The sequence below is a fragment of the Beta vulgaris genome, chromosome 3 (genome assembly GCF_026745355.1).
Source record: "Beta vulgaris subsp. vulgaris cultivar EL10 chromosome 3, EL10.2, whole genome shotgun sequence".
Lineage (NCBI taxonomy): Eukaryota > Viridiplantae > Streptophyta > Magnoliopsida > Caryophyllales > Amaranthaceae > Beta > Beta vulgaris.
Window position 1 is genome coordinate 5,454,499 of NC_079204.1, and position 13,687 is coordinate 5,468,185.

General features: G+C 37.6%; 3 protein-coding genes across 3 annotated transcripts; all 3 read left to right on the forward strand.

The window, feature by feature from the left end:
- The first annotated feature begins 653 nt into the window (after nucleotides 1-653).
- LOC104888319 (hypothetical protein) lies at nucleotides 654-5,754 on the forward strand. Its single transcript, XM_010673255.4, has 3 exons — nucleotides 654-3,041; nucleotides 3,156-3,347; nucleotides 4,861-5,754. Exons 1-3 carry the CDS (start codon nucleotides 832-834, stop codon nucleotides 5,402-5,404), a joined length of 2,946 nt encoding a protein of 981 aa, XP_010671557.2. The 5' UTR covers nucleotides 654-831; the 3' UTR covers nucleotides 5,405-5,754.
- A 317-nt stretch (nucleotides 5,755-6,071) lies between these two features.
- LOC104888320 (putative pentatricopeptide repeat-containing protein At3g49142) lies at nucleotides 6,072-9,499 on the forward strand. Its single transcript, XM_048640893.2, has 2 exons — nucleotides 6,072-8,714; nucleotides 9,110-9,499. The coding sequence occupies exon 1, from the start codon at nucleotides 6,411-6,413 to the stop codon at nucleotides 8,436-8,438; it is 2,028 nt and encodes a 675-aa protein (XP_048496850.1). The 5' UTR covers nucleotides 6,072-6,410; the 3' UTR covers nucleotides 8,439-8,714; nucleotides 9,110-9,499.
- Nucleotides 9,500-11,366: 1,867 nt separating this feature from the next.
- On the forward strand, nucleotides 11,367-13,173 carry LOC104888591 (acidic endochitinase). The gene is made up of 2 exons (XM_010673614.2): nucleotides 11,367-11,731; nucleotides 12,472-13,173. Exons 1-2 carry the CDS (start codon nucleotides 11,381-11,383, stop codon nucleotides 13,060-13,062), a joined length of 942 nt encoding a protein of 313 aa, XP_010671916.2. The 5' UTR covers nucleotides 11,367-11,380; the 3' UTR covers nucleotides 13,063-13,173.
- The last annotated feature ends 514 nt before the right edge of the window (nucleotides 13,174-13,687 follow it).

A 13,687-nucleotide genomic window follows, 5' to 3' on the forward strand; every position in this document is an offset into this window, starting at 1 on the left:
CTTAACTCTCGCCGATGTATCCCAGTCTATCCCCGTCGAATCCACCTCCATAACCTCTCCCAAATTGCCTCCAATCAACCTCACATGTGGCTCCGAACGATTGTCCATAGGCAGATTATATAATCGCACCCAAAACGGACTTTTGTTAAGGCAAATATCAGAGGGTTGGATCCCTACATCTATGGTATTCATCAACACCAAATTTTGATCAAAGGTCCATGGCCTCCCCTCCAGTACCTTCTTCCTATCCCTCGCACAAGCAAATTGTATGACAAATAGACCATTTTCAATTGACCTAAAAAGAGCGTTTTTTGATATCATCCAAATTTGATTCATAGTTTTTTTAAAAGCTTCAAAGTTATACGGTCGGTTTGACAGAACTTTACGAACAACTGCCAAATCAATATTCGAGGTGGAGTGATCAGTCCCCACGTCTGACATGGCTATAACTTCCCCTTCTTCTTCTGTAATACATAGTTGTGCGCACTTTGTAACAAGTTCGTCCGCCATGTTGGCAGACAAAGCCCTAACTCAAGGGTAAAATTCTCGAAAGCCAAGACTGGTATTCTCAAAACCCTAGAAAAACCCTAGAGAGAGAAACTCTTTGTGGCTTTAATCATATTTTTTGATACAAATTAAACATAGTAACATACTAACACCCATATTATTATTCATACATTTCCCGCCCAAACCCTCAAATTTCAACATTTGTTTCCCTCCCTTCCCTCACTTTTTCTCTCTCCTCCAAAATCCCCAATTTCATCAACAAATTTCCGCCATTTCAATTTTCATCCGCTGAGCTCATCAAACGCCGGCGATTTTCCGGCAAAAATGGTGGCCATCAATCCAATCAACTACTCCAAAACTCAGAGAATCGTTCTTCTAATCGATCTTCAACCTTTTTTTCACCTCCAAAACCCTAATTATTACCTCACTTCTCTTCTCACTTCCGCCAAAATTCTCCTCTCTTTTCCTCCTCTTTCTCTTTCTCTCTCCTCTTTCAAGCTTTTCTTCTCCTCTCTCTCTCCTCTTCTTTCGTCTTCTTCTATCCTCAAGCTCCCGATTTCGTCGTATAACCCTAATTTACTATCTTTCAATCGTCCCGATGAAACCCTAGATTCACTATCGCAGACCCTTAATTTTGTTTGTGATATGGTTAAATCTTCGATTTCGGGGTCGAATTCGAAGGCATCGTGTGTTTCCAGCTCGATTGCGCAGGTAATTCATGATTATGGTTGGGATTTGTGTGATGATGTTGATGATTATGATTTGTTAGGACATGTTAGGTCGAATTTGGTTGTGTTGTTCTCTCCTCTTTGTAAATCTCTAGAGGATTTGCGTGATTTTATGGGTGTTGATGATGTGATGAGTGACAGTGATACTTTTTGCGATAAATTTAGGGGGGTTTTTGGGAATGTGAGAGATGTTTTTGTTAGTAGGGATATCCATTTTAGCTGGGTAGATGTGAGATATGATGATGATAACGTAGGAAATGATAAACGAAACGATAATGTTGATGAAATTGGTAGGTTGGTGGGGTTTTTTCAATGTGGGCTTAAGAGTTTAGGTTGGGGTTTTTGTTCTAGTAATTCGATTGTATTGGGTTCCGCTCTTGTTTCGTTTGGCTTAATTTATCCAATGATTGGGGTGTCATCAAATTATTGTAAATTGAATGATGCATGTAAGAATGTTAGTGGGCAATTGAATCTTGAGATATTGGATGTGAGTGGTAAACCTATGGAGTGCACATACTGTGATCTCCAACTGCTTGATCTTAATATGTCATGTGGGCAGAGGCTTAACGGTCTCTCACTTGCTGGAGCATGTGAAAAAGCAGGAGCAGAACTTTCTGAACGACCTTGCGGAACTTTGGGGAGTTTTGGCGATGGATTTGTGAAGATTGATGTTAAAGCTCTATGTAGACACAGCGAACTATTAAGAATCAATGGAAAGATCTCTGATGTTGTTTTAGTTAATGAGCTTCCAATAGATGCAAAGAAAAAGAAAGAAAAATCATCTGAAAAGTTTTTCGCTGACAGAGTTCTTGACTTGCTTTCGGAAGAAACAGGCAAGTTTATGAAGAGGAAACCACCACCTCTTTGGCAAATACTGTTGTGCTTCCTGTATAGGAATGATTACCTGGCATTGTTGCATCTGTCAAATGCCAATGGCACCAAAAAGATGGGGGTTCTTAGACCTTTTAGTACTCATTCAGCTTTTCTTTATATTCTGAAAAATAACTCTGACTCTCAATGTCGAGCACATGGTGGAAATGAACTAAACCTCGGACAGGATAGTTCAAGGACAGGAAATAAAAATGTTGGTGCTGATACTAGTATGGATTCTGTTAGTGGGATAAATAGAAATGAGAGTAGAAGAAAGCATAGAAAGCATCCTCACAGATACAAGGATCTCTCGTGGAGCTCTTTCTGCAAAGCATCTTTTGAACTCTGTGAGATGGAACTTGAAGAAGCTTACTTCTCCAAGGAATGGGATACTTCAAAGAAGTTGAAGTTTTTGAAGTGTTGGATGAAACAGGTCACTAGAAGTCCTTCATCTATTTCATGTAAATCAGACCCATTTAAAATTCTAGAGAAAACGAGAGAGAGATTATGCCATTTGGATCACGAAAGTCAACAGCCACTTCCTTCTTTGGCTGGAGAACATGCTGTCAAGGAACCTCTTCAAATAGGTGGAGTTTCTTTGCAAGAAGCTGCAGAAGCTTTCTTCAGTAATTTATCTCAGAGAATCCAACATGGGATTGCATCAGGAGTTGACTTGGTGGCTTTTGCCCAGCGGGTTGTTCGGTCATGTATTTATTGGTTAAAGGTAAAACTAGGACCGGATACCAGAGAAGAAAGTCAAGCGTCCCTTGAAAAATCAGATGGTAACAGTCATGGAGGGCTACTGGCGGCTGAACTTGTGAAAATGTTACTAATTGATCCAAAAGACATAGCAGGAAAGCACAAAGATGGTAGTCTGTACTCCAAAGCACCAGATGCACAATCATCCAAGATGTCCTCTGAAGATAGAGTTAGAGAGTATCCTTTTCTTCCATATATTACTTGGTAGTTAATATGTTTATGATGATTGCACTTTTTTTTGGTTGGAACATTTAATTGGGTTCTCAGGGTAGTTCCTTAAGATTCTTCCAGATACGAGCTGCAGATTTTGTTTCGTATGGAGATACTTCAATCAGATATTGTGGCTGGTATAAGAGATTCTACTAAGCACAAATTTGCTAAGCAGATTTGCTGTCTTCTAGAGTTTATTCAGTGTAACATGGAGGATGGATTTTTTGGAGACTTCAACCTTAATGATTATGTGGGCAGGACCATCAGAAGCAGGTATATGCACTTCTAATGCTATAGCATGTATAACCACAATATTGATTATTTTATGTTCGTATGTTATGAAGGGGAAATGCCATCTTTTACAAATTTCATAGATGAAAGCTTTACCATATCAGCAGCATCATTGATGTGGTTCTTGGCAGACAAGGAGATGTCTTCATAAGTTTCCAATTTGCATTTTTTTTTAGCTTTTCTTTGGTCTGCCTTCCAGCTGATTGCTTTGGATAAGGTTTGACTGTTTCCTTTTCCCTGAAAGTGTTCACTTTTTGCCTTTTTTTCTTCCTGAAAACATCCTTTTCACCAGCCTTTATTAGTGTCAGGAATATGGATGAGTTGATCTGGATCTACCAAGTTAATGTGAAAGACACTATCCAATCTAGGTTGTGGATTTTGTTGATCTAGGATGTCAGAAGTTGTTGTTAGTGTCTGACTAAAGAAGTTTCTCACCCTGTCCTTGACATTATACTCGAAATGTTTCCTGGATTGAATGGCCACTGTCTCTTCTTTTCAGTGGTTTCGATAATGATCAGTGTGTTTTATTTCCTCTGCCCTTGGGCTTTTTGTGTTTTTGTACTGCCATTTGTCACAAAATTGTACTGCAATATGTGCTCTATGTGATGTAGATTAGGGGTAACCTTTTCTGATCTTAAAGTATATAATCAAGTATGTCCTGGCTTATTCTTTTTGAATGCTTGATAATTCTCTAACTAATGTAGTTTAGGGTCTGACTGTTGTTGCATTTTTGTGTCAAACGCCCTTGTCTGCTAGATGAACATGTATTCAGTGAGGCTAAATAGAGAACTGTTAACTGGTGAACATACTAGAGGGGAGTAATATGGTAAATCCACTTGGTATGGGCCCCGCACCCATTCTTCTCTCTTGCTCACTAGTGAACATGTCCAGCGGTAGCCTTTTTTATGTATTCCATTTGATGTTAGCCTCAATGGATATGCAACCTCATTCCTGTTTATGCCATGAATCAAACTACGACTGGAATGATTTTGAACAAGAATTTTGCAATCAGTTGTTGAAGATACTTGCTGGTTCTTACTTTAGGTACCAGGTTATCGAGTAACTACTTTCTAGTTAAGAGGTGCCCAGACCCTTTGACTTCTTACTCACTAGTTTTTATATGCATGCGATGCGTGCGAAAATACATAGAATTTTTTTTAGGAATGTAGAAAATTAAATTAATTGTTAATTATATTTAATAGATTAGGGATATTTGAATTGTTGATGGTTTTCTTTTTGTAATGTCTTTTTTTTATTTTTTAAATTAATTAGGTAGTTTCCTTTTTATTTTTAAATTAAAGTAAGCAGTTAGAATAGAGATGTAATGAGGGTAAAATGGGGTTTCTAATATTTTGGTGTCCTACCCCTCTTCCCATATAGAATAGAGATATGTTCAATATTAGTTGATGTCTGGTTTATTTTGGACTTTTGGTGTAAAAAGCTGTTTTGATCAGCATACTTTTATCTTATGTTACTATTTGTGGGCAATGTCCAGGTACTCGCAAAAGCTGGGAGATGTTGTCCATAAGATATATGATCATATGGATCTCTTATTGTTTGATGATGGTGATGATGAATCCCCCAACCTACTTCTCAACAGTGAAGACAGCAGTCAATCATGGAAAGTAGGGGATAATGATAGAGGAAGTGAACCCAATTCTACTGATGATTCAATTCACTCTGGTAGCACCGATCATGAACGCAAACTAATTGAAGCTCAAGAGAGGAGAGCTAGAGCTTCGAGGTTTTCATCTTTTTCAAGAAGAGCCATGCCAGAATTGCAGAGAGTGTGGGCCCCTAAACCTCCAAAATTATCTAGGTCAAAATCAGACTCATCTCGTAGGTCTAAGAGGAAGGGCCGACATAGAGAAAGCTATGATATGGTATGCGAAACCCCAACAAGTGGGGCAAAAAAGTGCTTATTCCCTTCAGATGGTAGTGTTGGTGATGAAGGTAGGGATCAAGGGGGCAGTTCAAGCAATTCCGTTCACAGGGCTTTGTTTCAGGATGAATCCTGGCATCATGATTGGGGGCTATGATTCCCGAGGTATGTTGGTCTCGGACAATGGCTTGTCTACACTAGCTGACTTAGACATGAAACATGTAACTATGTATAACAGAAGCTTTGCCCGGAAGCAATACAACAGGATCCTCTTGTTGGACTACCTTAATTTGTACACAAAATCTAATACGATAGACTTGTAAAGTATATTTATAAGTAAATGTATCATTAGGTGTTTTTAGCAGTTAAGGTGCTAGGAACCTTGTAATTTGTTTGTGATAAAATACAATTGCTCTTGTTATCTAGATTATAGGCAAATTTTTTAACAAATTCAGTGTATCAGTTCAGCGGGAGAGTTGCAAATACATATAGTTATTTTATGACGAAGATGAAAGCTCCATACAAATAAACTTCTGTTGTTCTTAGATAAAGTGTAACACTTCTCATATTTCGATGTTTTGAACTAAATGCAATATATACCTTATGTAGTTATGTGGCACGTAGTTTATCCCTTGTTCTCTCCTCATCATACATGCACAATTACATATCCTTTATTTGTCTACACCGACAATTCTTAGGTGATCATATTAAATATTATTATAGATAATTGACTGATTCATAATAATTTTAAACTAAAAGATACATCTCAACTTCATAATCATTCTGAAGCATTAAGTTTTCATAGGTAATCAAATACAATCACTTAAAAATCATCCAACACAACTTACATTTTCCGAGTCCATGAATAGATAAACGATGAGCACAAGTACATAACCTCTATATTGTAAGTGAGTCTCCAATGAGAGTTTCTGCATACGGTTAGACTCGAACACGAAACTCTCCACAAACCGCTTATCACTTGAGCCAACTCTTGTTGATTCCAGCACCACATTAAATCTGCTCCATTCGTGCACCACTCTTTCTGCATTTTTTTTTTGGTGCTAAAGAGACTCTTTCTGCATATTACATTTAGACCAGTGCTCAACTTCAATTCACTTTAGCAGTAACATTATACTCCCGTAAAAAAAAAAAAATTGTACTTTATGAATATTGGGCGTTATTTTTCGTCCCGCAACTTATCAACGGTCATTGAACTAGAATCCCATATCTCAACTACATTTACCCGCCAAAATGTAATCATCAGAGAGGAATTGTGTAACAACATTTTAAATTCATGCCCAGATCCTAAAACCCTGAAAAAACTTCATGCAAAAATATTAACCCACCAAGATCTTCATTCAAGCCCTCATATTCGACTCAAGTTGATTAGGGCTTATGCTGGTTTTGGTTTATTGGGTATTGCCCGCTATCTGTTCGATGAAAGTCCTGAGAGAAATGTTATTTTTTTCAATGTTATGATCAGGAGCTATGTGACCCATCAACAGTACCAAGATGCTCTTTGGGTGTTCAAGAGTATGTCTAGACTTGCGGTTAGACCTGATCATTATACATACCCGTGCGCTTTGAAAGCTTGTTCTGGGTCAGAGAATTTGTGGGTTGGTCTGCAGATTCATGCTGCTGTGTATAGAGTTGGGCTTAACTTGAATTTGTTTGTTGGGAATGGTTTGATTGCTATGTATGGGAAGTGTGGTTGTTTGATGGATGCTAGAAAAGTTGTTAATGAAATGCCTGTTCGAGATGTTGTTTCCTGGAACTCTATGGTTGCTGGGTATGTGCAAAGAGGGCATTTTGACGACGCCCTGAACGTATGTAGAGAAATGGAGTTGATGAAGTTGAATGCTGATGCTGGAACTATGGCAAGTTTACTTCCAGCAGTTAGTAATACTTCTTCTGACAATGTTGTATTTGTTGAAGAAATGTTTGAAAAGATGGCTAAGAAGAGTTTGGTATCTTGGAATGTAATGATAGCGGTGTATGTGAAGAACTCCATGGCTGCAGAAGCCATTGATCTTTATTCTCAAATGGAAGCTAGTGGGATTGAGCCAGATGGGGTCACCTTTACGAGTATTCTACCTGCGTGTGGAGATCTTTCTGCATTCTCACTAGGAATGAAGATTCATAAATCTGTTCAAAGAAAAAAACTTCTTCCAAATTTGTCCGTGGAGAATGCATTAATCAACATGTATTCCAAGTGCGGTTGCCTAAGGGAAGCAAGGGAAGTTTTTGATACTATGATGATACGTGATGTTGTTTCTTGGACTTCTATGATTTCTGCTTATGGTGTGAGCGGACAAGGTCAAGAAGCTGTTGTCCTTTTCTCTCAAATGAGAAAGGAGTGCTTAACTCCTGATTCCATTGCGTTTGTTGCTGCCATGTCAGCTTGCAGCCATTCAGGGATGTTGGAAGAAGGACAGAGTTACTATAAATTAATGACTGAAGAGTACAATATTACTCCAAGAGTAGAACATTATTGTTGCATGGTTGATCTCTTAGGTCGCTCAGGGAAAGTGAATGAGGCTCTCTCTTTCATCAAGGAGATGCCGATTGAGCCAAATGAAAGAGTATGGGGAGCTCTGTTAGGTGCTTGTCGTGTCCATTCTAATATGAGTATTGGGCTGATTGCTGCTGACCATCTTTTCCATATGGTTCCTGAGCAGGCTGGATTTTATGTTTTGCTGTCTAACATTTATGCTAAAGCTGGAAAATGGAAGGAAGTTAGCACAATCAGATCATTAATGAAGAACAAAGGCATGAACAAAACACCAGGCATTAGTAACGTGGAGCACGAAGGTCAGGTTTATACATTCCTCGCAGGGGACAGATCACATCCACAGTCTAAAGAGATTTATGATAAGTTGGATGTGTTAGTGGGGAAAATGAAGGAGGAAGGTTATGTTCCTGAGACAGATTTTGCTCTTCATGATGTAGAGGAGGAGGATAAAGAAGGCCATCTTAGAGTACACAGTGAAAAGTTGGCTATAATATTTGCCCTTATAAATACGAGACCACCAACAACTATTAGAATTACTAAGAATCTTCGTATATGTGGAGATTGTCATATTGCAATCAAGCTCATATCCAAGATCACTAAGAGGGAGATACTTGTTAGAGATACCAATAGGTTTCACACCTTCAAGAATGGCGTTTGTTCTTGTGGTGATTATTGGTGACGACATATAGAAATGTGCTCAACCTATAATATTATTCACTGGAAATTATTACAGCAAGGCTGAATATTCCTGGGCCATTTCTTCAATTTCTCGATCTTGATTTATACAGGAAGGTTTTCTAAATGTATTTGGCAATGGCAGCCACTGCAACCTAAGCATCCGTGGAAGTTCTAGAAGCATAGGTAATGGTATTGCAGCCTGCCAGAGTCAGCTCCTCTCTTTGTGTGGGGGGCTATTGATAACTACTCTATTTCTTCGCCAGCTGATGCAGAACAGGTAGTTTATTTATCACTATTCTTTCATTATTGAAATCAATTCTATCCTACAGTTAAATTTACTTCATGCAAACAATGTCCATTCAGTCTCATTTTTCTTTGTTTTGTTTGTAAACGATGGGAAATAGTTTTTCCAGAGATGGGAAATTTATCCCTTCTTCCAAGAACGGAAAACATGTTCCTATCTGAGGACTTAACGTTGCATATTCCTCCCTATTCGCCTTCAATCTCTTTTCGTTTTCCTTGTTTCTTTAACTGTTTAAAGAATTAAACAGTGGGAAAATGATAATCTTACTTGAAAAATGTTTTTGATGGAATATAACCGTTATCCATTAAAGATGTCAAACAGAGCCAAATTATAAGTATATTAATTACTGTTGTTTTACCCTCACTCAGGTAGCAGACTACCTTTGGGATAACTCCCTAGATGGAACCTCAAACATGCGCCACTTTGAGAACGCAGTGCTCGATGGCATAGACTTCGACATTGGACTTGGCTTAGAAGAAAATCGCGATGTCCTAGTAAGGGCATTCAGTAGACGAAGTACCTTACTGAGGAAGGTCTACTTATCAGCAGCACCACAGTGCCCTTTCACTGATGCTCATTAACTGAAGCCATAAGTACTGGTGTCTTTGACTATGTTTGGATCAATTCCTCAACCATCAGCCTTGCCTATATACTAATGGAAATGCTAACAAACTTATAACGTCTTGGAACACATGGACTCGAGCTCATGCTTGCCAAATCTTCTTATGTGCTGCTCCAGATGCTGTATGCTAACAGTGGGTATATCCCACCTGATGCCTTAATCATGTAATCAAGCTTCTGAATTTTTTTGCATCGATTCTCCTAAATTATGAATAGTGTAAAGGTCAATTTTTACTATTTTTTCGTTCTGATCAATATACATAACTTTTAATTGGCTAAATTTTAACCAAATAACTTATGTTTATAGTATGTTACACAAAGGTTACAAAGTCACTCGACGTTAAAAGAGTAGCTTTCCCGCTGTCTTGTATGTGGATACGATCTCTTTTTGTTTTTCTCCGCAACCTATCCTCTTATTTACTATCAACGTCTTTTGGAGCCCTCTTGAACGAATCCATTTCTATGACAAGACCGTCAAGACGTATAGATATTACCATAAAGATCAAGACGATACTATACCAAAGAATTACTTATAGATTTATTAATCATGATAATTATTATCATAACCTACCAAAGAGACCAGTAGTTCTTCAAAAGGTTGATGAATTGTATGGCCACCTGGATTTTCTTAAGCTCTTTGAAAAGTAAATTGGGGAAATCTTGTCTATGCGCGATTGGTGATTGAAATTAAAGGCACCTGGTGGCCCTTAAATTAGAGGTCGTTTGGTTCATGTCAAATTCCTCTGAAATTTGAATTTCCTAAGAAGTATAAAATAGGATAGTTGTAATAGGAAATTCATGGGAAATAAAATTTCCAAGGAAATGGAAATTCCTATGAAGTATATAGGAAATTAATTACCAACCCTCCGTGATGATTAGAAATTCCTAAGTTAATTACAAATTCCTATGCTCAACCAAACACCCAAAACCACTCTTAGGAAATAGACAAGGAAATTTACTTCCCAGAAAATAAGACTTCTCATGAGAATTAAGTTCCAATGATAACCAAACGAGTCATAACAACACGGCAGCCTCATCTACTTGTTAATTTAGGAATCTTAATTTTTAAAAATGTTTTGAATGGATTAAGAAATTGTTTATTAGAATGTACTTGGGATAAAATAAATTATGTACGTCAATAATTTTATTAAGATAAGATTTCAGATTGTGCCGTAGCATTGGAATACTATGATGATGCATTATTAAGGTCAAACGTCTTCATTTATCTAATTTAATAAGTATGTCATCCACCCATATTATAATTTTTACATGTCAAAATCAAGTACAATTATATAATAAAATGTCGTCTACCTATTTTGGCTCTACTAGAAAGGTTGGGCGCTCTAAATTACCTTGAGAAAAAAAAAAAATTGATCTTTAATTACAGCAAGTTAACCTAGGTCAGCCTCCTGACATAGATAAATCTTGTTTCATCCCTTCATGTGAATGGTTAGTACTTATTAGTGTCAAACTATAGATGAAAAATAGGTTGGTTTTTGGGGTGGTTGAGTCCGAAAGGTCATTTGAATTTATGTTCGGCGAAGCCTATTCAAGTCAGCTCGATTTCAATATTGGCTAGGTCAGACCAGTTTATGTGTCAAAACCTTGTTAATCGACGACGTGGTGCAACCAATTACTCATGCATCCTTCTAATGTTGTGAGAGGATTATATTACAATGTGACGTATACAAATTCAATGACATTCTAATCAATAAACATAATAGGAAATCGATTATTACAAAAGAAAATTACAATTTACAACTAGCAATCCATATCATCAAACTAATTACTAGTACTTATACATAGAGTATATCTCTAGGCTCTACCTAATTAACTTCCACTAATTTATAATCAAAATCACGTCTAGTGATGCAGAACATATACATTCTAATCCATTTCTTTTAAGGGTAGTTGGACCAAACTTTTTGTGCATTTGTGTAATTGTGCCTATAAAAAGCTTTCAAATGTTGGAGTAATGTGCATCACTAAACAAACATCCTTAATAAAAAGATACAAAGATGTCTATCTTCACACTTACATTATTCATCTTAGCATCCCAATTCATGAATCACTGCCATGGTGCTGGGATTGCTATATATTGGGGGCAGAACGGTGGTGAAGGCAGCTTAGCCGCCGCCTGCGCCACCGGGAACTACGAGTTTATTAACATTGCTTTCCTTAATGTATTTGGCAATGGCCGAGTTCCTCGGCTAAACTTAGCTGGCCACTGCAACCCAAGTATTGCTGGAAGTTGCAGTAGAATAGGGAATGATATTACAACCTGCCAACTTCAGGGAATCAGAGTGCTTCTCTCTTTGGGTGGTGGAATTGGTACATACTCACTTTCTTCGCGTTCTGATGCACAACAGGTCACAATCTGTTATTTCTTTTTCATGCATATCTTTCTAATACTTGTAGTCTACATAAACTGCAAGACTTACCTTTACTTGAATTTTGCTAAACTGGATGAACCAAACTGAACTTACATACCCAAACTTACCTTTCCTGAAAATTAATGTGTTTGAAGGTAAAGAAAACACAACGTATATAGTATGTAAGAAATCAAGGGTATGCTTTTGATACTATGAAAAAGCAAGTTTGGAACCCAAGTCCTATATACAACTCTTACAAATCTATCACTAAATAACGTAGGTAGATTGGCGGAAAAGTTTGAAAAGAATTTGCGACAAAAAGCCTAAACTGATTTTGCGGGAGTCCGATTGACTATTGTGATACCTTTTTGGAAGCGGAACGACCCAACGAGTCAAACACACCGCTACGCTGTGATGTATAGGCTTTTTAGGCCATCCGGGTCCGTTTAAGGCCCGAAATCAGCTTTTTAATTATTTCCTTAATTATGTTTTAGGGTTTTGCTTAACGTATTTAAACATTATTAGGTCAATGTTTGGAGGCATTTTTTGACTTTTAATAATATCACAAAGTTTACACTCTTTTCTGGTGGATTCCGGAGTTTTACAGATTTATCGCTTGTAAATCTGGGTGTTCTTGATTCGAGAATTGCGCTTGCTTTTCTCCATTGATTCCGACTGCGTCACTAAACTTCTCCTAAACTATTAACTGTGTTGTTCCTTGTTATCATACTCAACAGGTAGCAAACTACCTTTGGAACAACTTCCTTGGTGGATCCTCAAACGCACGCCCATTTGGGAACGCAGTGCTCGATGGCATAGACTTCAACATTGAACTTGGCTCACGACGGAACTGGGATGCCTTAGCAAGGGCACTCAACAGGCGCAGCACAATTCTAAGAAAGGTCTACTTATCAGCAGCACCACAATGTCCTTTTCCTGATGCACTTCTTAGTAACGCTATAAACACCGGTCTTTTCGACTATGTTTGGGTGCAATTCTACAACAATAGGGCCTGTCAATATGCCAATGGCAATGCCAACAACCTCATAAGGTCTTGGAACACATGGAGTAGAGTTGATGCTGGCCAAATCTTCCTCGGATTACCCGCTGCACCAGCTGCTGCTAGCAGTGGGTATATTCCACCTGATGTACTTATATCTGATGTTTTGCCAAATATTAGAGATTCCCCTAAGTTTGGAGGGGTGATGCTTTGGTCTAGGTTCCATGATCGCGGATATAGTGCCACCATCCAGGGTAGTTTGGATGGCGGATCTAGTAATGGACTTGATATCTCAATTATTGGCATACCAATCATTGGTAACCCTTAAAAACCAACAACTTACTTCATGCAATTGAGTTTTTTGGTCGAACATCTTGTTTGGTCATGTATATAAACTAAAGGCATGATTTAGCATGGTTTAGTTTGATTATGTGTAATAAGAAGCCTTAGATGCTTCCTTGAGTTGATAATTGAACGAGTTATTGTATTATGAATCATGAGTTATATGGCTTAATATCTTAGATGACAGCAGATGGAGAAGTGAGATGAGTTGTGAGTTTAACTGAGAAATGTTAGGCTGAAGTGAGCGGAAGTAAATTAAAATTGTGATGGAAAACTAACTAAATAGAACAAAAATTTTGCCCAAAGAATAATATAATCATAATGAATCATGTAATTAAAGTAAAATTATTTTATTGTGCAATATATCTAATAATCAGCAAGTATTTGGTGTATTATGAATCCAAATTGACTATATTAAACAAAAATACGATATTTGATATTTCATACATTGTGCACCAGATTCATTCAAATTCTTTTATGCTCTAATAAGTTAATATATGTATCATTTCTATAGATATTTATCAAAGTTTATTCAGACCATCACAATTAATAAAAATTAGTAGGCTAAAATGACTCGGCCCGATCTACCAAGTACATGGGCTATGGTTTGG